Raw genomic sequence first — 26438 nt, forward strand, 5'->3', positions numbered from 1 at the left:
TCATTTTGCACCAAAATTTTTAAGTGCCTTTCAGACAGCCTTGGTATCACAATTCCTCCTAACCCATTAACAGCTGTGTTCAGTGTTCTTCCAGACGAACTTGAAGTGGAGAAGGACAAGCAAACGGTGATTGCATTCACTACACTTTTGGCACGCAGACTTATTCTGTTAAATTGGAAGAATCCTAACTCTCCTCTGATAAGTCAGTGGGAAACCGATGTTTTATATTATTTGAAATTGGAAAAAATCAAATTCTCAGTTAGAGGATCTGTACAAAATTTTTTCAAAACCTGGCAGGATCTAATCAATATTATTTTAGAATAAGAGAAATAACTATTACCGCATTTAATTCCCTTCTCCATCTCTTATTTACCTACAGGTGTATATTTATTTAACCCTTTCTCCTTTGGCTTAGCTCTCGTTCTCAGGGGTGGGGTTTGATTTGTCTTCAATTTTGTTTGGTTATAAATTGATCTATTTGTATGGAATGATTACAATAAAAATTAATAAAAAAAAAAAGATTCCCCACCCTTATTTAAGTAGTTAAAATTCACCAACCCTTATTTGCTTATTTAGCCTTAAATAGCCACATTTGTTGTCTTGAACTACTCATTATTAGCAGTAGGATGCAAAATACAAATGAACCAGCAATTCCATGTCTTACTTGTCTCGATTTACACCTGCATGTGTTTATTATGAAATATCTGTTTGTTTTAATAAAATATTGGGAAAGAAACTGACAGAGAAAAAATGAACAACTCAGAATGATTCATCTGCTACAGGCTATATAAATCATGTCGCTGATATCCTTTGAAAGGGTAAAATCTACAATATAACAATGACCTGACATGGCAGAATGAAAATAGTAAAAAAACATCAAATTAAATAAGATCTGCTATTGGCAAGGGTTGCTATCAAATTAAACAGCCTGGTTGAAACATAAACCTGTAGCCACTATGTCCCTTCAGGACCAACACTGAAGACTCCTGATTTAGACAGCAAAAGTCAATTAAAGTCCATTTTAAGAAGTATCTGGATGAGACACTGGCACAACTTAGCTATTAGCTAAACAAATGAGCTTGAGGGTCTGAATATTCTCCTATCTTTTGTCAAATTTGTTATTTTCTTATTTTCTGTTAGAAATAAGTTTGCCTAGTGCTGTGCATCTGGTCCTTTACCATGCAAATACTAGGTTGTTTTCAGTTTTATTTGCTGTTTAAAAAATATATGTGGGGTTAAGTGGCCTGATATGATTGAATGCTGTATTACTTCCAAAAATTAATATATCCTCTCTTGTCGCTGGTAAACAGTATTATTTATGCTAACATATGATATGCTATGCTTGTCAGTGGATTTGACTAATATATCTGTTATATCATGCTAATCTCACAGTGAATTTAATTTCAGAGTGTATTGTCGAAAACAAGAGACCAAAAAGGTGGGCTGAAGTAATTTTAACTCTTTATAACTCCTGTGAACTATTGGGATCCACATAATTTCTTCCATCCTGTAGTAAATTACACACGACTTTGGTGATGGTTGTCAGTTCCTACATCTACCATGTGAATGGAACAAAATCCTGTTTTCAGTTACATCAATACCTTAAGGTGGATCACTTTTTTATTTAATTGCGTCTGAATATTTTAAGTGTGCTTGTCATCAATTCATGAGTCTAGAAGAGACTCATCTATAGCCATTACCTTCTTATATAAAAAGGTAGCCATGTAATTTGCACATATTCACATCAAAATAATATTCTTTTAACTCATATATTATGGTTAGATTGGGAACAGTCCTATCTTCTTTTCTCATATATCACCACGCCATGACACTTGCAGAAATTCTCAGATGATTGATTCTACACTTATGGGATGTATTGATAGGGGGATGAGACAAAGTATAGGAGTCAGGTGGACAACTTTGTTTCTAGGTGCAGAAAGAACTGCACCTTGATATCAGTAAAACCAAGGAACTGGTTATTGACTTTCGCTGCACCAAACAGCCTCTAAGTCTGGTCACTATTCAGGGAGTGGATGTGGAGGTGATGCATTACTAGAAGTACTTGGGAGACCATGCCAAAGATAGGCTGGACAGACTCATCTTATAACACAGAGGATCTATATAAGAAAGCGCAGAACTGGCTGTTTTTTTCTTAGAAGACTGTTCCTTCAATGTGGTAAGTGACATTCTTCACATCTTCTATAACTCTGTAATGGCCAGTGTGATTTCCTATGTGATGATGTGCTGGGCTGGTAACATCCATTTCTTCAAGAGAAGCCCACAGAATCAACAAGCTGATTAAAAACATAGACACAGTTATGGGACATGCTCTCAACACCCTGGAGGTAGTAGCGAAGGACAGAATGAAAATAAACCTGAGTACCATTATGAACAACGCTGAGCCTCCTCTGTCTGACACACTGATACTGCACAATTCAGAAAACAATTTATCCAGCAGGAGCTCCTTCATACCAATGGTAATAAACTAGCATAATGCCTGTGACTGTAACTGCCACATCGGAGGTTTTAATTCTTTTTAGTCATTCTGGTTTGGGCTGACACTATAGTGTCTGGGTGTGGATATTTACTTATTCAATGAGCTTTTGTAAAAAGCATATTTCCACCTGGCGACAAATAAATTTCTATCTAATCTGTCTAGTGTAATAATTTACTTGCACGTGGTGGTTGTTACAATGTTAGGTAAAGCAAATAGCTTTGCTAAATCAAAAATTTTAATGTGATGTAAATTAACATGACAAATAGGCCGTTTACTTAAGTGAAGTGTGGGCTTTCAAACAGGTTACTTACATATAACTTCTACTTTCATGTTATGGAAAAAGTAGTTTTATTTAAAAAAAAACACTGAAACATAAAAATGTGCTTTCTGAAAAGGATCGTTTCCTGCCTTGTGCCCAATGGTCTATGCTCATGTCCACTGCCGGCTTACATTCACATTAAGCGGGTGAGAAAATGGGTGAATTTCTTAACAGTGAGAAAGACTGCAGAAACGCCAGTATCACAATCAAATAAAGAAATATACGGAGATACTAAATAAAAAGAATATTAAAAAGTTAACTCAAAACAATCATAATGAGTCTACACTTAACGCTTCCTTCAACGACTGAACGTCAGCCGGAAACATTAATGACATCCTACCGGAGGACAGGGAGGGCTGTAGAGCTCAAGCTTAGGTGTCTACAATTCTGCCTGATCAAAAACAACGTCATTTTATAAATCAGCAATTTTTTTATTAGTCATTCGCCTCCTTAGTACACATGTTTCTAAGTACACGTTTTCTTTTGTATTTATTTTATATTCCGTATTTTCAAAGTCTCCTTTTCCCGATCTAGTTGGTTGAGGATTAATTTGAGACACGCTAGTGGGTTCTCGGAGGAGGTTTTCAGAGTAAGTTTTCTTTGTGAATCAAAATTGTTTCACTAGCCTTAGGAGGCAATATAGCGAAGAGCCTAGGGTGCAGAACCCTCATTTTTAAACAACTTACTTCCTTTAATTGGTCATTTTTGTTTACCTAAAGAGGATATCAGCATTATCGAGGAAAAAGATTGGAATTCAAAAACAGAAGCCAAACATGATAACCTCAGCAGGTGAGCAGAGCGGTTGCCCAATTTGCGCGTGTTAGTGGATTTAGCTGAGTCACAACGACTTGCAGTGGGTTGCCTAAAGTTTCTTTTAGACTTTTGAATACAAATGTAGAAATACTTTTTAAAACGTGAACATATATATGTATGTATATGTAATATGAAGGGCAAAGCACATCCAATGACTCGGCGGGTTCTTTTATTCCGCGAAGAAATCGGCATCTTCTTTACATTCATACATTTCCGCATCCATGTGAAAAGCGAGTTACAGGCAATTTCCATTGACAGGCTTCCAGAGTAGAATGTAGTGTGCTTTTCGAGTAGGCATATTGCGAAGATCGTTTATTCTTTATAGCCTGTCATAATTATTTGGAAGTCTATATAGGCCCTTAACTTTCTTGTACTTAGTTTAGAATAAATTTCGTTGTGTTTGGTGAATGGTAGAAGGGGAAACTTTACATTTTTTCTCTTCTTAAGATGTCAAATGTCCTAAATGTCTTGTTAGTGCCTGCATGGCCTCCAGGTACTTTGCTATAAATCGGACTTGTAGTCAGTTTTCTTATATTTTATTTGCTTTACAATTTCTTGTAATAATTGTTCACATTGTGGTTTCCTACAAACCCGTCTTTCCAGTAAAATTCAGCACTCTGAACAATTTGTTAACTTTGTATAAAATTTCTATAGTATACGTTTGCATGGTTTTGATCAATCTCTTTAAAACCTCCTGGAGAATAATAACAAAACATTTTATTTATATAGCGCATGTCCCGTGCACAAATCACAGCATAGAAATTTGAAATGAACAACAGAGCATATACAACATTAGAAACAAATAGTATGCGCCAAAAACACTAAATAGTGACAAATGCAGGAGACATAAAGGTTTGAATTAGAATAATAACCAGACAGCCAGACGATAAACCACAATACAGATACAAAGTTTATGGAATACTACAAGAAAACCCTGAACAACTACCATAATTTATGAAACAAACGCATCCTAAGCACCCAGACAGAGAGGGTAAACTCAAAGAATGGTCAGAATGTTAGGGTGGATTAAATGCCTTCCTGAATAAATGAGTTTTAAAATGTAATGAATTGAGTCAGCTGCCAATAAATAGAATTCGTAATATTTTGGTTTTAGTACAAAGATTAAATACTTAAACGGCAGGTATTAAAGAATACATTCCTCCCTGCAAATCTACACATTGAACTTCCTGTGGCAGTACTTCAGTGCTGGCCATAATCGACTTAAGGTAGTTAATTTTTATGAATTACATCTTGTGTTTAAGTGCTGCAACCAGTAACATGCCTGCCTGCCTGCCTTTGAAACTATAGTCAGATTGCACTCTGCTTGTTATAACAAGCAATGTTCCATCAGTAGACCATTCTGTCATAGCAATCTTTAGTATTTCTCCGGCATTAAGAGTCTTTGCATTTTTGTATTTGTTTTTCTGAATTGTGAAAAGTCTTTCCATAGCACCAAAAACAGAGCTGTAGATTCAGCCATTATTACTCCACAGACGGCAATGCTAGACTGACATGAGATCAATAAATAAATGCCACCTGAACGCATGATTTCTGGCATTAGCTTGCAAGACATGAAACACATCTTTGTGTCCTTAAGCTGAAGTGTACTGTACTACTGTAAAGTAATCAGTAGAGATGAGCAGGGACAGATGTACCATAAAACTAATGATGCTTAAACTTCAGTCCACATTACTTAAACATTTTGGGAAGTTTTTTTTATAATTATCATATAATGTAATTCTATGCAAAATAATAGTTACAAATTAAAAGGTTATTAATGTATCAAAAAGATAAAATTTGTGGGGATATGTCATGGAACAACTCCATTGAATAAGTTAACAGTGAACCAAGAACTCGTTGCTGGATGTGATGGGACCCCATAACAGTTAAAGGTTCAGGGCACAAAAATGTAGGTCCACCACTGGAACAGAGGGAAAAATCAATATTGAAAAATATTGAAATATTTTACATCGTGATATATCATCCGTATATTAAGGAAATCTATCTAGGTTTTTTTTTCTGTGCTTTGAGTAGATGTGAGAATTCTTTTCCAGAATTGTTAAAAAAGCCTTTATTCTAAAACTAATGGCAGTTACCTTCCAATCAACTTCAAAATACTCTTATTTGCTATGCAATACACTAGTCCCAACACTGCTTCCAGTCCTTTAACATTTCCTCTACTAATTTTTTGTTACCATGCCTCCTGCATTTTTACCTGGATTTCTTCTGTGGTAGCAAATCATCTTAACTACAGCCTCACTTTTAATTTTGTGAACATAAAGAAGTCATAGGGAGCAAGATCCAGCAAATTCAAGCGGTGGGAGGCAACAACCATATTGTTTTTGGTCAAAAACTCTTTCAATAATGACACAGTGTTTGTATTTGCCGCATCTCCAGAAGTTTTTTTTCCCCCACAGATACTTTCTTGTAAACACCTCAACCGTTCAATGTAATGCCTCTAATTAACAGTCTACTGACGGGGAACCTGTGTGATTGTAGAATAAATGCCAGAAATACAGATTTTGTCAACTGATTAGACTTGTAGGCATATTTTAGAACTATACCCTGCTCCTGTGCTATTGACTGATTCTGGAAATTTTTGCAGTTGTAAGATTTGTGATGGACTTAAAAAAACACTGCATTTCATTAATGCACTCACAACAAGCCATAGTTGACTCTGCTGCAGAGATTCACAAATAGTTTTTTGAAGTTTAAGCCAAGCGTTTTGGTTCATTTTTGTTTTTATAATGTTAACTGAAGATTTTAATATTGGACATGCAATTTGCAAGCACTGCATAATTAAATTAACAACTCTGGTGCACTACAAACTAGGGCAGAACTGATGGTCGATGATATTTTTAATCTTGTGCACCTCACAAGAAAGTTGTCCGGCTTCATAGCAGGAGGTGTATGAGATTCCTGTGCGATTCTATGTATAGCAGGAGTGCGCTGGAGCTGAGGGAAGGCAACCTGATCAGTGCGTCATGCACAAAAGTTTGAATGGGAAGAACACAGGTTTTTGAGACATTATGCTGCTGTAGTGCTTGGTGAATCTGAGTGCCCATGGTTTTTCTTCCTTTACATCTTTTAGGTAGCTCACTATCCTTAAAATGTTCACTCACTGTGGCCATACAAGTTGGAATTCTTTTGTGTATTTGGCAGATTTACTCTTTTTAAATGGTCTCCTGAAGCTGCTCATTCGATTTTTTTTGGAATGTCAGTCCATAATTTGGGTGACTGTAACATTGCTGAAAAGTTGCATTAGCCTGGTGAACAATCATTTTCATTCACTATCTGTTTTCCTTTCCCCACTTATCAAGGGCAGGATTGCGGGGCAACTGTAGCCTATCCTTGTGATGTTATATTTTGCATAACCTACACAGTGAGATTTGGGCACTGGGCCAGGAAAGTAAAGGTGTGGCAGTGCTTTGAAGTGGGCCTGTACCAGTGATACTTGAATCTTAAAGGGTTCCCCAAACCTTTGATCGAATGTTAATGTATCACTGAGCTCAAGAGATTATATTGAAGAGGACCTCTCTTTGATATCATATATTAATACTCCTGTGCTCTGACCTCCAAGGAGAAGTGTTGTGTAAAAGTAATAACAAATTGGAAGGAGGAACAAGACACTGACTAAAGTACTGCCAGTAATTTGTTTTATCATCAAGCACTGCTTGCAGGCAAATAGGAATGTAATTGTACTGTGTACACAAGACAATAAATCTGAAATAAATTGATCACACTATATATCAAAGCAGTATGTTACATTATTTTTTAAAAAGCCAATGTAATTGTCCTCCTGCATGCACATTATACTTGTACAGTAATCCCTCCTCCATCGCGGGGGTTGCGTTCCAGAGCCACCCGCGAAATAAGAAAATCCGCGAAGTAGAAACCATATGTTTATATGGTTATTTTTATATTGTCATGCTTGGGTCACAGATTTGCGCAGAAACACAGGAGGTTGTAGAGAGACAGGAACGTTATTCAAACACTGCAAACAAACATTTGTCTCTTTTTCAAAAGTTTAAACTGTGCTCCATGACAAGACAGAGATGACAGTTCCATCTCACAATTAAAAGAATGCAAACATATCTTCCTCTTCAAAGGAGTGCGCGTCAGGAGCAGAGCATGTCACAGAGATAGAGAAAAGCAAACAAATCAATAGGGCTGTTTGGCTTTTAAGTATGCGAAGCACCGCGGCACAAAGCTGTTGAAGGCGGCAGCTCACACCCCCTCTGTCAGGAGCAGAGAGAGAGAGAGACAGAGTTTGTTTTTCAATCAAAAATCAATACGTGCCCTTCGAGCTTTTAAGTATGCGAAGCACCATGCAGCATGTCGTTTCAGGAAGCAGCTGCACAAAAGATAGCAATGTGAAGATAATCTTTCAGCATTTTTAGACGAACGTCCGTATCGTCTAAGTGTGCGAACAGCCCCCCTGCTCAATCCCCCTACGTCAGGATCAGAGAAAGTCAGCGCAAGAGAGAGAGAGAAAAGTAAGCTGGGTAGCTTCTCAGCCATCTGCCAATAGCGTCCCTTGTATGAAATCAACTGGGCAAACCAACTGAGGAAGCATGTACCAGAAATTAAAAGACCCATTGTCCTCAGAAATCCGCGAACCAGCAAAAAATCCGCGATATATATTTAAATATGCTTACATATAAAATCCGCGATGGAGTGAAGCCGCAAAAGGCGAAGCGCGATATAGCGAGGGATTACTGTACATTGCAATCTTGCAATACCAATCAACACTCAGTGTTATGCACTTTTTATGGCATGTTGTTTGCATGCATGATAAGAAAAGGCAAAATAGGCACTACAGTAATCCCTCCTCCATCGCGGGGGTTGCGTTCCAGAGCCACCCGCGAAATAAGAAAATCCGCGAAGTAGAAACCATATGTTTATATGGTTATTTTTAGAATGTCATGCTTGGGTCACAGATTTGCGCAGAAACACAGGAGGTTGTAGAGAGACAGGAACGTTATTCAAACACTGCAAACAAACATTTGTCTCTTTTTCAAAAGTTTAAACTGTGCTCCAAGACAGAGATGACAGTTCGGTCTCACAATTAAAAGAATGCAAACATATCTTCCTTTTCAAAGGAGTGCAAAGCAAGCAGTCAAAAAAAAAATCAATAGGGCTTTTTGGCTTTTAAGTATGCGAAGCACCGCCGGTACAAAGCTGTTGAAGGCGGCAGCTCACACCCCCTCTGTCAGGAGCATGAAGAGAGAGAGAGAGAGAGCGCCACAGAAAAACAAAGTCAAAAATCAATACGTGCCCTTTGAGCTTTTAAGTATGCGAAGCACCGTACAGCATGTCCTTCAGGAAGCAGCTGCACACAGCCCCCCTGCTCACACCCCCTTACGTCAGCGCAAGAGAGAGAGAGAGAGAAAGTAAGTTGGGTAGCTTCTCAGCCATCTGCCAATAGCGTCCCTTGTATGAAATCAACTGGGCAAACCAACTGAGGAAGCATGTACCAGAAATTAAAAGACCCATTGTCCGCAGAAACCCGCGAAGCAGCGAAAAATCCGCGATATATATTTAAATATGCTTACATATAAAATCCGCAATGGAGTGAAGCCGCGAAAGGCGAAGCGCGATATAGCGAGGGATCACTGTATAGCCATGCCACAATGAAAGTTTCTATAACACATGGCGAGTTTTTTTTTTTTTTTTGTTTTTTGTTTTTTGTTCAGAAGATGGTGGAAAATAGAACAACTGAGAATGGCATTTTTGAGTGAGTAAATGTAATTTGTAACTTGTAGTTTTCTGTTTGTAAACACTTATTCAGATCCATTTTATGATGAGGCAGATACAATTTTAGAGTTTTGTGCCAATACAGTATTGTGATTTCTAGAAATTTTAAATAAACTTGGAATGAATCTAATCTCCTTTGAGTCATCGTAATAATAATGCAGAATACCACTACGGGTACTGAGTTGCAGTAATCTGTGAGACACCAAAACTAACTCCTGCATCTCGAAATAACGCAGCTGCACATCATTCCCTTATCACCCTGTGTAGACGCTTTCATGGTAAATGGGTATTCTGGATCTTTGTTCCTTGCGGTATTTTCCTAATCAAAAAATTTATAGGAACAAAGAACCAATTCTTCAAATAAGATCTTAAGTTGGATGTCTCTTTTAATGACAGCTACTTATGGTGTGCCAGATTGCTTTGTTTGTACTTGCTGCATGAAGCCTGTGCACAAACTGCAATGCAAAGTGCGTGTGCTGTCAGTGACCAAAGAATTTATACCTGTGGTGACGTGTTGATATTCTCCTAGTCAGTAGGTGTCAGTGTTGCATGCCTAACAATATCATAGCAGAGGAAGTGAGAGACTTCTGATGGAAAAAGAGTTGTGGCAGTTGTTATTGGCATTAAGAGGAAAAAAGGAGAAGGTGGTGTGTTGGACCTAATAGCCAAATGTGGCAAAGGGAGGTTGATACTAATCTGTTAATTGGATGACCTACACGATCAACAGACGCACTACAAATATTTTTGCATGTCGTCTTTGTGCGTTGATGAGCTGTTGTATCATATTCAGTCGTTGTTCATCATTCTGGCCTCCAAGTTACCAGTCTTGCCTCGAAATTCACCATTTTGGATACACAGCAGTATATCTCCATTTCCGCATAGTTGGAAAAAAATAAAGAAAATAACGTTTAAATAACTGGAAGAGTTTTTCAGCAGATTAAATACAGAGGATATTCTGCCAAGTACTGTGCTATATGCAAAGAGTATCAAGAAACCACATATATGGTTGGGGAGCATGCACTGGTACGGTGTGTTGCTGCACCCACCACGCAATCAACCACCTCCTAAAACAAACTAATTTTAGGATTGAAAAGGTGAGAAAGCACAGTAACATTAGACCGTTTACTGTACTACTCAGTCCAAAGGATCTAGCAAATGCTGAAGTAGTGCCGAGTCATTTCATGTAATGTCCAGCTTGGAAACAGAAATGTACAATAATACAACAAGTAACTCTTCAGAACTGATCATCCTTGGTTCTGCTGAGAAAATTGCCTAAAATATTCAACAACTTGTTGATCATATATGATGGCCTGAATCATACAGTATGACAGCAGTGCTCCTGTCACAAACTTTCAAAGGTTCAGGCTTAGGAAATGGATCTTCTTCTTTTGGCTGCTCCCATTAGAGGTCACCACAGCCGATCACCTTAACTTTTCAAAATCCAAGGGCTATACTTAATTTCAATCAAATCTCATATTGTGTAGTCACAGAAAGGTCAAAAGAGGAACCTTATAAAAATAAGATGCTTACTATTAACCAATATGTACTCTGGCTTCTAATTGGAATCAACGTGATATAATCCTTCAGAAAATCATATATTTACTAAAATATTCTCTTCCAAGATGCGAGTTGTGTTTATATTGTGGTAGAAGAGTGCTATTCACTCATGTACAATAAAAACGTTACAAATTAACATTTCTGTGAAAAGTTGCAGGTAACCCACCGCCCTGTGCCTGGACTGAAATGGTTGCAAAGCTAGAAAATAACCACACCCTTGATCAAATAAGGAAATGCAGTTAAACCTACTAAATCACGACTCACGTGCATAATAATACATATTATCGAGCCATCATTATAATGTGTGTTGATGTGAAAAATATGTTACACCTTAAAAGTGGTGAATATGATGTACCAACTCTCTTTTAGTTCCTTTTTTAGAGGGAAAATATTTCATATATGCACTGAAGAACTTTTTTGGTCAGTTTTTTATCGACTACCTGTTGTCACTTCTAAGGGAACTGTTGGACGACAGGTCAGGAATATCTTGAGCAAGGTTCACTCTGTTATACCCACTGTGCTAGAAGCCATTAACCAAACGGTAAGGCACTACTTCCAATTTTCATATGGTATGGGTGCACATACATAAAACATAACTTGTTTTTGCCAGCATAAAATGGCACTTTGCAGCAGTGGCAGGCTCCCCTAACTGAATTGGAGCAATTTACTCCAATCATATTTCAATAAGGGCGCAAAGGACTTTTGACAGATGTCATGGTATTACACAAAGTGGCTGGCTTATTGGTAAGATAATTGGTTGAACCTTTGGTTTTTCGTATTGCCTGTACTATATTGTAACAGCAATCATGTTATTACATTTACCAGATAATAGAGGCTACCCTCTCAGAAGCTGGCGCCTGAGAGGTGCTATGATGCCACATGTGATCTTGCTCTCTCAGTTTTGGGATGCAGCTGGATAGTCTTGAATGCAGGTGTCGATGTCTAAGGTGAGATGCTACTCTGCCAGGCAGTGAAGAGCATACATGATTGCATACACTACCGGTGAAAAGTTTTAGTTCACCTACGTTTTTCCAGTTTTTCTTCAAATGTAATCAGTTGAAATGCAATGAATGATTTAAAATGATGAAAAGTTAAGCAGTAAACTGCCTGAGATTTAAATTTAAAATTTAGATTAGCAAAATCTAAAAAAGGAATTATCAGAATATTACAAATGAGAAATCTACAGGTAACAACTGATAGGTTACAACCTAAAGTAAAGTAAGCCTTGCAAATTGAAGCAAACACTTTGCACAGTTGTCCCAACCTCTGTTGATTACTTAAAAGCCTCTGTTACTACAATCTCTCTGAAGTACTACTTGGACAATGTTCCAGTGATAATGGCAAGAAAAAGGCAATTAACAAATGAAATGAGGCAGAACATTATTACCCTTAGAAATGCTGGCCTTTTACTTAGAGAAATTGCACAAAAAAAATATCAAAGTGTCAGTGAGCATGGTGTTCTACCCAATCCAAAGACAATTGGAAACTGGAAGAAACTCTGATAGGAAGAGATCTGGCAGACCCAAAGTCGTCCCAACCCCCCCCCCCCCCCCAAATCAGAAGACAAGTTTCTGAGGGTCACCAGCTTGCATGATAGGCACCTCACAGCACAACATCTTCAAGCACAGCTTAACAGTGGTAGAAAAAAGCAAATCTCAGTTTCTGTTGTGAAGAGGAGACTTTTTGTGCTGCAGACTTGACAGGACGAGTGGCAGTAAGAAAACTGTTCCTTAAAGGATAAAGTAGGGCCTCAAAATACCAGTTGTGGACTACTGCAGACTGTACAATGTCTACTCTTCACAGTAGAAACTGAGACTTACTTTTTTCGATCACTGTTAAGCTGTTGTGTTGTGAGTCACCTATCGCACAACATGGTGACTCTGAGAAACTATATACACTATATACTATATGACTATTCTGGGTAGGGGTGGGCGGTATGACCAAAATTCTATATCACGGTATTTTTCTAAATTATCCCGGTTTCATGGTATTCAACGGTATTTTTTTCCCCCATGCATGAGTGGATGTTAACCACATTTTCCACTGCAGTTACTGGCTAAGAATAACCTATTCCACTGTCAAGAGCATTGTACGTTTTACAAAAAAAAAACATTTTAATGTGCACACAAGTATTAATACAGGTTTGCATGGCCCCATAAAGTGATAGTTTTCAAGGGGGTGGCACTAATGAAGAGAAGGAATCGCATTGCATCACAGATGCAGTCAAAATATAGAACCTTTTTATTGAACAAATTTTTCAAAAACTTAAACTATAATTTTGACAACATATTTTCAACCATCCAAAGAGGCATTTAGACTTAGTAAAATAGCCAGAAGTGCTTGTCAAAAGTTGTATTGCACTGAACATGTCTTAGAAAAGGAATAAATTGTAGTTGTTTTACAAAAAATATTTACTCTTTCTGTTAATGTTAACAATCGTTTTACAAAAAATATTTACTCTTTCTGTTAATGTTAACAATCTCTGTCCACTGACACGTTGAAGTGACTTTTTAAACAACTTTACCATTATTAAGCTGCATAATATTTAAATTAATAAATAATAATAAAATAAATAATAGTATTATTACTGATAGTTGCACTATTACTTCAAGGCTTCAAGCCCAGGTGCATTACACAGTATTCACCAAATTAAAATAAAATAAAAAGTGCAAGCTTGGTGATGACATCTTTACCAACTGAACCATCATTTAGGCAAACTGCATTAATATGGACCTTGCTTGAAGTTAAGCTATATGCATAAATAATAAAACTAAAACTTGTATTGATAATGCTATTTGTGGTATAGCCCTTCTGAATCATATTAGGGCCACGGTGAAGAAAAAAAATACTGACACGGAAGAAAAAAACAAACTATATGTCGAGAATAAAGTTGACATTTCCACTTTATTCTCATAGTTTATTATTAAAGTAGAATGTCGTAAACTAAACTTCATCCTAAAATCATTGTTTAATTTACTAGACTTTCTCAAACCCCGTCATAAGTTAATGTAGCACATTAAATGCTTTGTGTTAAGTGTTCCCCGACCCAGTTGTTAATCACTACGCTTCTTAAACTGACTTCTCCCGCACTAAGAGGAGACAGCGATCACCGCACAGAATCCATTCACTTCATGATATTCCTGCTCTCTGACAATTTAGAATGCTAAGATAAATACTTGATATCATTTTCAAGATGAAATGCATTAAAGCAGGTATTAAACACGCACGGTAGTGAGGCGGTAGTTCTGCTCCCTCGCTGTAAGGGGTCCCCAGGTGTATGTTCAGTGTAGAGAACTTTATGGCTGGTGTGACGAGGCTCCAAAAAACTGGATGTATGAATGGGTATCGCACAGGTTTAACTTAAATATTGTGTAAATGTTGGGTTTGTGATCTGGTGGTCGGAGACACTAACACAGAATTCAATGGATGTTCTTCTGAGGGGGCTTTCTTTCTTGCACGCGTGCTGTCTCTATCTGACGTACCAAAACCCCAATTCTTATCTTTCCTTTTTCTTTCTCCACATAACCAATCACCACACGATAAACGTCTTTGTGAAATTAAAACTAGTTATAAACTTAGCCCACGGAGTGTTCAGAACTTTAAAAATATCTTCGTTATACATGTTTAATTATACCATCCATTCAGGGTGGCGTCCATCCCTGAACGAGTCGCCAGCACATCGCAGGGTGAATACGAGTAAAACATACACTAGCAGGGTCAATATAGCAGAACTAAACCCCACATCCTACATGACTTTGAAAGGAAACTGAAGCACGCCGAGTAAACACACCAGAAAAACATGCAAATGCAAGGCAGGGTACACCCGAGACACCCTTGCTGCAAGGCAGCAGTGCGACCTCCACGCCGCGGTGCCCCCACATGATTAATACATGCTTTAATGCATTTCACCATGAAAATTATATCAAGTATTTATCTTAGCATTCTAAATGTTCAGAGAGCAGGAATATCATGACGTGAATGTATTCTGTGCGGCGATTGCTGCCGGCGCCTCCTCTTAGTGCAGAGGAAGTCAGGTTAAGAAGCTCGGGGAACACTTAACACAAAGCATTTAATGTGCTATATAACTTATGACGGGGTTTGAGAAAGTCTAGTAAATTAAATATTCATTTTATGATGAAGTTTAGTTTACGATGTTCTACTTTAATGACAAGTACGAGAATAAAGTCAACATGTCGACTTTATTCTCGACATAAGCGTCGAGATTAAAGTCAACATGTCGTCACACTATTACACAGTACCCAGGTACATTACACTGTATTGAAAACAAATAAAACAAGTACAACTTGGCTTACAGTATTATCCAGTAGTATAGAAACAGTATTCACGCATTTGAACATAATGGTCCACATCTGACCTTTTTAAAACCAAAGTATCTCCAGACAACGGACATGACTCGTTTTTTTTCGGCAAAAGTTCTTCTGTGTCATCATGTTCAACTTTATCGTCAGCTTCAGTTTCGGAATGTTCTCTGTCCATTTTCACCGCGCAATACCTACTCTACCACACCTATTTAGCAGTGTAGCAGTGAAAAAGAGCCCCCGTGCAACACCGCTGTGTTTAGCGGTGTAGCAGTGAAAAAGGTCCCCACTTGAACAGTTTCCGGCTGTGCCACGTTCCGAATGTCGTTTAGACAATAATTTTGGGAATTAGATTGTCACACCTAATAAAAATGCAGATTTTTTAGACCGATAACGCTATTGATGTGTGGGCAGGAAAGATGACTAATTACCAATGCATATTGCACCAATATTGCTGATGCATTTAAGTATTATGTTTTTCCTAAGCATATGATCTTTTGAGAAGTATAAACTTTTCTTCTTAATTTTGCATTTTCTTGACTTGAATATATAATTTTTTAAATTGCAACACATTCAGCAATTCTTATTCCATGGCTTTTCTTACTCATTATAAAGGGCCAGTAACGACCATGTAATATACAAACACTGTACAATAAAAAGAAATTACAGGACTTTTTTTTCATAAACATATCTACTTTATGTTTAACATGAAGGTTTCTTTAATACACAAGAAGAAACCATTAATTCTTTTGACAAGCGAGGTAAGCATTTTGAGAAGCTTATATGGATGCGAAGTGTTATTTGCTCGAGAGCCAGAATACCATGTGCCGAAAGAGCATGTAATCTCATGCTTGTTGCCATGTCTAAAACTGTACTTGAAACAAATCATTATTTTATGTGGCTTCACATGTGATAACTTGAAAAGTTACTTGTATAAATAAAATTGTAATCTGCTCACCAATTATGCAAAAATAGCTGAACTAAATTTTACAAAATTTTGAATTGATGTTCCCATTGGCCCAAAAATAAATGAATATGGTGCATTAAGGAGAAGTTTTGTAATGGAGGGGAACATCCCAAAAATCGGCACCAATGCAAGATCTAATCTAAGACTGAAAGTGCAGCATTTTCTTAAGTAATTTATATACCAATATTATTGTCTTGCTGGGTTACAGCTTTTGTCTTAAGAGTACATCATTTTGTCTCTTTGTGAGTTGTGTTAAGCCATGTTGAATTTCCAAAAAGATTTTCTGAGAAATAAATGCTTTTCGAGGTCCATTGATGGAATAATTCAAGTGGTCATCCAGTTTATTAATGTGTGACTAAACATCTATTTGTGAAAAACACACTAAACCAGCAAATACACAGGAGTAGTGTTCGTGGTTCCAACCCTACAAGGAGTTACAGCAGTTATGGAAGCCAGTCATACACAAAAGGAGCAAATTCTCTACTCATGAAAACAGGGCAGTTGATAGTTATCAGAGAGGTAGTTTAGATGATGGATGAGGTGCTTTCATTTCAGCCAGCATTGACAAAAGGGTCAGCATTTAAAAAGCACATGATTAAGCGATCTTAGAAAATGGTATGGTAGGTAGGGCTGGGCTATTAAACGATAGATAGTTTATCGCGAAATAACTTTTCCTTGATAGTAATATAAGACATGGTCAATAGAAAATTGATAGAACTCCTTCCATCCGTGTTTTGACAGACAACACGAAAAGCCAATTATAATGAGAATAGCACTATGCGGAACTCATCGTGTGGCTGGAACAGAGTCATGAAAAGTCATGTATGGTTCATAAGATCTGTTTAACATGATCTTGTATAAGATGGTGGCTGAAGGTTTCCCCTCTTTGCCCCAGTTGTCCATTTCACTTTTTTTGAGATGATTGTGCTTCATCAGTATTTTAATATAGATCTTCTGATGGGACTTAAATAATAATTTCTAAGCACAAGTTTGCACATTTTTTACACAGAAAGGGTAAAAAAGAGCAGTGTTACCAGTATGTCTTGTTAAAGCTTTGTAAATGGCCAACCAATTACTATTCTATTTAATAAAGTGTGATATATGTTAATAAATGCTATTCATTCCCCAAAAATGTGGAACAAACATGAAAGGTTGGTGCTGTCTGCTTACAAGTCACACAAAGAAGTTTTAAGCTTAACACATACGCTTTTCTTGTCAACAAATTACTGGTAGTTTAACAAACACTCCCCACTTTCTCACAGCACTTTTTGCTTATCAATACAAGCACACTATAACCAAGCCAAAGTGCTGTGAAAGTACAGGTATTTTCATCATCTGCTCGCAAGCTCTGAGATGAAAGTGGGAGTTACTAACAGCTGACCAGTGAACATCACTGCACTTAGATTTAGTGCATTTGCATTAAATCAGTTATTATAAAGTATTACAAATATCTTCTTGGTCCTCTGCCAATTCTGAATTCTGAAGTTTTTCAAACAGTAAATCACAAATTTTTTCACCCATTTTAATAGTGCTTGCTTTAGACTGGGTCACAAAAAGCAACCTTAACACAAGATTGTAGCTGTCATTAATATAATGGATAGTAGCAGATATGAAAGAGATTTTCTCAAAGTTTTCAGTCCAAAAATTTGTTCTGACAGCACACCCATAATTATTCCTGGTCTTTAACATATCATATAAGTATCCTTTCTCAGCTTTTGGCTTTTTCTGCCACGTGCCACAATACAGTCGTTGGATGGGGCAGTATCTGTTTAAATTTTAGATTTTACATTTTTGGCTGCTGTGCCAACCAGGTACAGACAGTCCCTGGGTTACGTATGAGATAGGGACTGTAGGTTTGTACTTAAGTTGAATTTGTAAGTAAGTCGGAACTGGTACATTATTTTAATAAATGCTATTGTTGAAAGTCGGAACAGGTACATTATTTTAATAAATGCTATTGTTGAAAGTCGGAACAGGTACATTATTTTAATAAATGCTATTGTTGACCGACTATAACCAAGTGCTCTGCCAATGAATGATGGAGTTTCACCTCTCTCTGACCTTTTTATTATTTCTCCTTTTATTTTCAATAGTGATGGTTTTTCTCTTCTTTACTGTATCACCAGCACTTGCATCAGATTTGTGTTTCAGAGACATTCTTGAAGGGTGAAGACAAAAGGTTAAGATGAGCTCTTCTGCACAGCACTGTACACGTTATCACAGCAGGAAGGCACCAGTCATCAACACGTCTGATGTACTGACATGAGACAACTTCCTGCTATGTGCGCGTAACAGTACAAGCAGGCTTACTATTGAGAATGAATGGGGACGGCGAGGGGCGGTTCATCACTAGCCCACCTCACAGTCACCTCCACTACAGTATGCTGTAGAACGAACGCGGTGCGGCCAAAGGCAAGTAGTGAATTGCCTAACCCCAATTCAATAGGCAGCCATCCGAGGCACACTATAATGCTACCCCCGCTGCCCCGTTCAGCCACAACCGGGTCACCGCTTGCAGCATTACCAACCGTGTGTGCTGGGCAGGGAGTGAAACGCCCCCCTCCGCTCCATCCAGCCTGCGTCCAGTCAGGAGCAGTAGCTGCAGTGGCATAGTGGGTGGGCAGCGAACCATCATCCTGCACATGAGCGATAGCTGTGGCCCCGGTGACTATGGACCACGGGTCACAGCTTGCCGCCGGGAGCCGTCTGAGGGACACTACACTACACTGCACAAGCAGCGAAATCGCCCCCCTCCAGCCACCGCTTGCAGCATCCCCAGGCCGAAGATGACAGAGTGGCAGTTACTGAGGCGCATGCGTCGCAGCTGCGTCCTCATTCGTAAGTCATATGTCGGATGTCCGTAACCTGGGGACTACCTGTACTGTGCAAACTGAATATAGCCTTCCCCAGACACTGTGTCGTAAAGCTGTATATCCTTGCCAACAAAATCTGCACATTTATTCTGTCCTTTGCTTTTAGCAATAGTTTTTACTTGGATGTATCGACCTGCAGAGCCACAGCACCATATGTCACTGCATGTCTACACCAGCAGTTTCAGGGCGGAAGTGATATTGCCACATGTCTAAACCAGCAGTTTGGTAATAAATGTTTATAGCTCATCACAAATCAAATTGATTGAAACGGTAACCACATCAACCCTAACCTTAACAAAACTGACTCCAAACATTAAGTAACTCCTATGCCTAACCATTTATCCTGCATGCTTCATATTAACCCCTAACCTTAACTTCCTATAACTGCTGGTGTAGACCTGCGGTGACCTACTCAGGGTTCCCACGCGTCCTGGAAAACCTGAAAATTTTGAGGGTTATTTTCCAGTCATTGAAATGACCTGGAAACTGATCGAAATGGCCAAATGTCCTGGAAATAATCTTTCTTGTCCTGGAATTTTATTTCTGTTTTCGCTTTTTAATTTTTCTGTTTGAAACAGCTTGCTGTTCGTAAGTCTAGATATGATGACAGCTGCGCTAGGTCGTGGCCTCTGCTGCGCAATGTCTCCACCTACTAAGACATGTATAGGCAATTATATTTGAGTTTTGACCCTCGTTGCTCTAGCTTGTCAGTAGCTGACAGGAGAACAACAGAACATCAGTTCATCACTTGAAATTTCTGCTGAGTGCATGACTGTAAGTATGACCACAGTGCATATGGTGCAACTGACAGTTTTGTTACTTCATACCGTCTGATGTGGACCCAGGTCGCATATTAAACATGTCAAGTAAATTGGCGATGCTAATTTCTGTTAGCCTGTTAATGGCAATTCCCATTAGGTGTTAGCATAGTGCTAATTGTCTAATGACGGTAATCAGAATACTTTATTGATCCCGGAGGAAATTGCTTAATCAATCTAAAATCATTTTGTAGGCCTACATGATCCCACTGTTAAGCAAATAAATTCAGTGAACCAAATCTAAAACAGCACGAACACGATAACAGTCTTAAAAAGAATTAGACTAGGAGCTACTGCTTTCATTTAAAACAAATAGGGCTTAGGCTACTTGAAGCCTACATCTAAATGCCTGTTCTTGTGTGTTTGTGTATGTTCGTGTGACATCCTTGCAGCCGAGCAATCGCCACACAATAAATATTACTTGGCTTGTGCCGTTTATTTGCACAACTGAACACGCTTAACAGCTCCTGGCTCAACTTCTTATTCTAGCTTGCTTCCATTATTCCACAGAACGTTAGCTCCCTCTAGAGGAATTATATGGGTATGCTTTCACATTAAGTTTACCACAGTTAGCCTACAGAAAATCTGTACTGGATCAGTATTTCTATTTAGCCTACATTTTTGTACATTACTGTATTTAATGTTTTTGACACTAATAGGCAGTGTTGCAGGAAAAATAGTAGCCTATAATGGTTAATTTAGAGAATGTATTTCTAATTACAGAAGTGAGGGAAAGCAGAATCATGTCAAGGAGGTGTACGTTTAAGGAGGAATGGAAGATAAATCCTGAGTTCAGGGACTGGATAGGACATGTGACAGATAATGTACATCAGGCATACTGCAAGATATGCAAGAAAGCTTTTGATGTAGGCAACATGGGCATTTCTGCTGTTAAAAGCCATGCCAAAGGACAGGGACACAAGAGGGTTATGTCAAGTCAAGGCACAGGACCACGCATGACTGATTTCATCAATCAATCTCCCACCCCCCAAAATTCTGAAGCTAGCAGACAGGCAGCAGAATCGGAGAGTCAAGGAAGCAGCGAGGTCCAGCCATCAACTTCTGTAACTCCACCTCAAGCTACACTCACAATCGGAGCTCATTTTTCAAGTGAAGCTGTTTTAGAAGCAGAGATCCGCTGGGTGATTAAAGTGGCCCTTTCAATTCCTGTTCAGATATGGGTTCATTGTTTCATCTGATGTTTCCAGATAGTGAAATTGCCCAAAAATTCTCATGTGGTGCAACAAAAGCAGCGTATCTGATGTGTTTTGGCCTTGCACCATATTTCAGAGACAAGCTAGTGAAAGACATTAGACAGTCCAACTGCTATACCATTTCATTTGATGAATGCCTCAACAAAATAACACAGACCGAGCAGATGGATGTGCTTGTGCGGTACTGGAGTGATAATGAAGAAAAGGTAGTTGTGCATTATCTGGACTCCCAGTTTCAAGGGCACACACAATCAGAGAAGCTTGTTGAGAGCATTAAAGTTTCCCTCTCTCCACTTGATCCAAACAAGCTCCTGCAAATCTCGATGGATGGACCAAGTGTCAACAAAAAATTTTTGAGATTATTTGAAGAAGACAGGTCTAAGGAGGCCCCAGATAAACCTAGGAACCTGTGGTCTTCAAACAGTTCATGGAAGCTTCCAACAAGGCGAGAAGGAAAGTGGATGGAAGATAGGTGACAAACTAAGAGCCCTTTGGCAGGTTTTTCATGACACACCAGCCAGACGGGATGACTTTATTGAAATTACCAAAACATCAACATTCCCTCTAAAATTCTGTGCTCACAGGTGGGTGGAGGACTTGCCAGTGGCAGAGAAAGCACTTAAGATGTGGCCACATGTTGAAATATTTGTCGACAATTACAAGAAACTGCCAAAGAGTAAAATGCCAACGTCAACATCATACACTGTGGTCAGAGAGGCTGTTGGTGACCCCCTTTTTGAGGCAAAATTACAGTTTTTTGCCTATGTGGCAAGGCAGCTGAAACCCTTTCTTGAGACTTTCCAGACTGATGCCCCCATGATGCCATTTTTGGCAAAAGACATTCAGGCCCTTCTGAAGAGTTTGATTTCATGCTTTATGAAGAGGGAGATACTGGATAACATCAAAACACCTGTCCAAATGCTTAAAATTGATGTACTGGACAAAACACTCCATTTGCCACTGAAAGAGGTGGATCTTGGCTTTGCCACCAAACAAGCTCTTGAGAAAGCCTCAGAGAAGCTGCTTGAAAAACCGCTGCCGGGTCAACAATTCCGGGGAGAATGTGTAGTCTTCCTGTCCGCAACAGCAAAGAAACTGCTGGACAAATGCCCTTTGAATTGTGCAGCAGTAAGGCACATGGCATGCCTAGATCCAGTAACTATGATCAGCGATGAAAGGCGTGCCATCTCCATGTTTGAGAAGCTCTTACAACTGCTTCTTAACGCCAAATGGCATACAGCAGAGGACTGTGACCAAATCCTGAGTGAGTACAAGATGTTCCTCACTGAAATGGTGTAGCACCATAAGGAGGAATTTCAAGGGTATAGAAGTAGCTCCTGTCGGCTGGACACATTCATGGGAAGATTTGCTGGTGACAAAGCAGAGTACGCAATTCTGTGGAAATCAATGAAAGACCTGTTCACATTGTCACATGGGCAAGCAGCGGTCAAAAGAGGGTACTCTGTGAATAAGGACATGCTGGTTACAAATCTGAAAGGAAGGACTCTGATGTCTCTTCGCCTAATCCAAGATTCTTTGACTGGTGGCTCATTTGATGGAGTATTGCCAAAGCCCCTCTTGCAGCATTGCAGAAATGCCAGGATGCGATATGTCCAATACCTTGATGATGAAAAAAAGAAGAAAAAGGAAACTAAAAATGACAAGCAAAGAGAAGAGCTCCGCTCTGAAATCACAAAAGTGGCAGCAAAGAGAAAGTAAATAATCACTAGCATTGAGGCAATGCAAGAAGAAGCAGATGCAATGGCAGAGAAGGTTGAGAGAAAACAGTACTTTACACTGCTCACAAAATCTAATGCCTATCGTAAAAGTGTTGCTGAAAAAAAGAAAGAGGTCATCGGTCTGGATGCAGTTTTATCAGACCTCAAGGAGCAACACCAGCATTGTTTCTAAACCTAGGCCTACACCAGATGCCTTTTTCATAGGTTACACTAGTGACTTATGGATTGTTTGTTTGTTTTTTTTTTTTTCCAATATACTGGAGTTCAGGCTTTTATCCTTTGTTCCTAGTATTCTTTCTAGTTTAACCAAGTTTTCAACTCGGGAATTGATGGCAAGGCTATCGTGATTTAAAATGGATGTATTTTGCTTCTTTTCCCACAAAGATAAGTTCTTTATTATAATCTTTGTCGTTGACTTATGCAAATTGTACAGCTGCTGTATTCCCAGTAAAGCTACCAGTTGAAAGTTAACTCTGACTTTGTTTTGTTTCGTGCCAATTGTTGCATATATTAGTGTTATAGGCATCATACACTTGATATAGGCAATAAATTGGCTTTATGCAGTTTTGTTTAATACAAACATTGTACATAAATTTATTTGATACAAACAATGACATATGTAATATGCAAGTAACTTTTACTGAAATTAGGTCACTATGGTAGCCTATTTCATGGTGTGATCAACAGCTCTATATTGAACATTATGGAATTGCTCAGTATATGTCAGTGTTTGGATAGTTTTACACAATCCAAGAGGCATTTATTTCTTTAAAAGAGTTTTGCAGTTTAAAACAGTGTGTAACAAAAAGAGGTCAAACAACTCCATTATACATCAGTGCATTAATTGGTGTTGCCTTTATGTAATTTAGCATATCGGTGACACTAAGTCCCTGCATAATCAAAGAGAAATTAAAATGGCGTTAAGCCTGCGACAAAAGTGTATGACTGTATGACCAGATCCTGTCATGAATTTCCGGAAAAAGCTCCTGGAAATGTCCTGGAAAATGATTCCTTAAAAAGAGTGGGAACCCTGCTACTGTACTCAGGCTCTGCAGTTGGATATTATTCATTATTTTTGACAGGTTTGGCAATAATGTCAGTTTAGTTTGACCCTTTGTTACTGCATACATGTGGCGCTTTAAATCTGATGTGGCCGAGTTGTGTCTGCCGAATGGTAGCACAATTATCGCAGCAAATGGTACTTGGTTGCTGTCGCTTTCAATAACAATTGAAAATGACTGCCATATGTCAGACAGTTTTGCAGTCTTGTAGTCTTTTTTTTTTTTTTTTTTTTTTTTATATCGCTGTCTCGGCTCTGCAATCTTGAGAAGGCTGCATGCAAGACGGTATTTGCATGTGTCCTAAATGCTTGGGCAAATTAATTCTGTGTATTCCATATATAGAGAGAACGAATGTAGGTTCTGTTTTAAATTGAATTTTAATTACCCATACTTTAGCTGCTGCCCACTCCCTCCCGCACAATGGTGTCTACTGTCAACTCCTCCCCGCAATACTGAAAATCAGTCCCGTGACCCAAGAAATTGCATTGGGTGTAGCAAGTGCCACATTGCAGACTTACCTTGGAGCATAAGGTGACTGCAACAACAACAACATTTATTTACAGTGCATCCGGAAAGTATTCACAGCGCATCACTTTTTCCACATTTTGTTATGTTACAGCCTTATTCCAAAATGGATTAAATTCATTTTTATCCTCAGAATTCTACACACAACACCCCATAATGACAACGTGAAAAAAGTTCACTTGAGGTTTTTGCAAATTTATTAAAAATAAAAAAAACTGAGAAATCACATGTACATAAGGATTCACAGCCTTTGCTCAATACAGTGGAACCTCGATTATCTGGTCTTCAATTAACCGTGCATTTGGTTATCCGGGATCGCCTAGAAAAAAAGTGAGACATCACAAGACGGCCAAGATTTCGCCGCCAAGAATTCCGACTACAGGAATGTACACTACATGTGTCACAGCTTAAGTTTTCTTTCTCGATGGGTTTCTGAGAATTATTGTAAAAGGATTGAAAGTACAGTATAGCATCTGTGCACCAGCCAGGCGATCCCCTGCTATGAAAAACCATTAGACTTAATCCGATGCAGAAGACTCGTTCCGAACACTCTCCCCTTTTTCCAAATTCAGACTGCCATTCGTCAATAAGTTTTGTATGGGTTGCACGGTCTGTGTAGGCGATGCCTTGTTTGAAGACGTCGACAGAGAAAACATCGAAGAATGGCTACTCTCTGATAATGATCAGCCTGGATATCAAGTGAAAGACGACGCCGCCCTTGCTGCAGAAGCGAAGTCAAGTGCGGAATTGCCGGAAGAAAGCGACGTTGAAGACGAACCTTCAGAAAAGAAAGTTTTGATTGCAGAAGCGCTAAATTGTGCCGAAACATTGCTAGACTTTCTTGAGCAGGAAGCGGATTCAAATTTTAGTGACATCCTAACACTTCGCAAGCTCCGCATGTGAATAAAACTGAAGCGCTGCAAGAACACAAAGCAGCGTCTCCTGTCTGATTTTGTCAAGAAAACTTCATAAACAACACAAGAAAGGTACGAATTTCACTGTACAGCACCTATTCTAGCATTTTCTAATTTTTATAATTATTTTCGATTATCCGTGATTTTTGATTATCCAGATGACGGGCGCCGGTCATTAAACTGGATAATTGAGGTTGTACTGTACTTTGTTGATGCACCTTTGGCAGCAATTACAACCTCAAGTCTTTTTGAATATGATGCCACAAGCTTGGCCCACCTATCCTTGGCCAATTTCGCCCATTCCTCTTTGCATCACCTCTCAAGCTCCATCAGGTTGGATGGGAAGCGTCGGTGCACAGCCATTTTAAGATCTCTCCAGAGATGTTCAATCGGATTCAAGTCTGGGCTCTGGCTGGGCCACTCAAGGACATTCACAGAGTTGTCCTGAAGCCACTCCTTTGATATCTTGGCTGTGTGCTTAGGGTCGTTGTCCTGCTGAAAGATGAACCATCGCCCCAGTCTGAGGTCAAGAGCGCCCTGGAGCAGGTTTTCATCCAGGATGTCTCTGTACATTGCTGCAGTCATGTTTCCCTTTATCCTGACTAGTCTCCCAGTCCCTGCTGCTGAAAAACATCCCCACAGCATGATGCTGCCACCACCATGCTTTACTGTAGGGATGGTGCCAGGTTTCCTCCAAACGTGACGCCTGGCATTCACACCAAAGAGTTCAATCTTTGTCTCATCAGACCAGAGAATTTTCTTTCTCATGGTCTGAGAGTCCTTCAGGTGCCTTTTGGCAAGCTCCAGGTGGACTCCAATTAAGCTGCAGAAACATCTCAAGGATGATCAGGGGAAACAGGATGCACCTGAGCTCAATTTTGAGCTTTTATGGCAAAGGCTGTGAATACTTATGTACATGTACTTTCTCAATTTTTTTATTTTTAATAAATTTGCAAAAATCTGAAGTAAACTTTTTTTCACGTTGTCATTATGGGGTGTTGTGTGTAGAATTCTGAGGAAAAAAATGAATTTAATCCATTTTGGAATAAGGCTGTAACCTAACAA

At 38.8% G+C, this 26438-nt stretch overlaps 1 protein-coding gene across 3 annotated transcripts in view; it reads left to right on the plus strand.

Annotated features, from left to right (window-relative positions):
• Positions 1 to 3270: 3270 nt before the first annotated feature.
• psmd1 (proteasome 26S subunit, non-ATPase 1) overlaps positions 3271 to 26438 on the plus strand; it is a 238805-nt gene continuing 215637 nt past the window's right edge. For 2 of the 3 annotated variants that reach the window (XM_051923648.1, XM_051923646.1), the window contains exon 1: positions 3413 to 3605. In XM_051923648.1, the coding sequence (XP_051779608.1) occupies positions 3590 to 3605 (16 nt within the window). In that variant the 5' untranslated portion in view covers positions 3413 to 3589. The other variant, XM_051923647.1, reaches the window with a different exon arrangement.

This window comes from Erpetoichthys calabaricus, chromosome 2 (genome assembly GCF_900747795.2).
Source record: "Erpetoichthys calabaricus chromosome 2, fErpCal1.3, whole genome shotgun sequence".
Taxonomy (NCBI): Eukaryota; Metazoa; Chordata; class Cladistia; order Polypteriformes; family Polypteridae; genus Erpetoichthys; species Erpetoichthys calabaricus.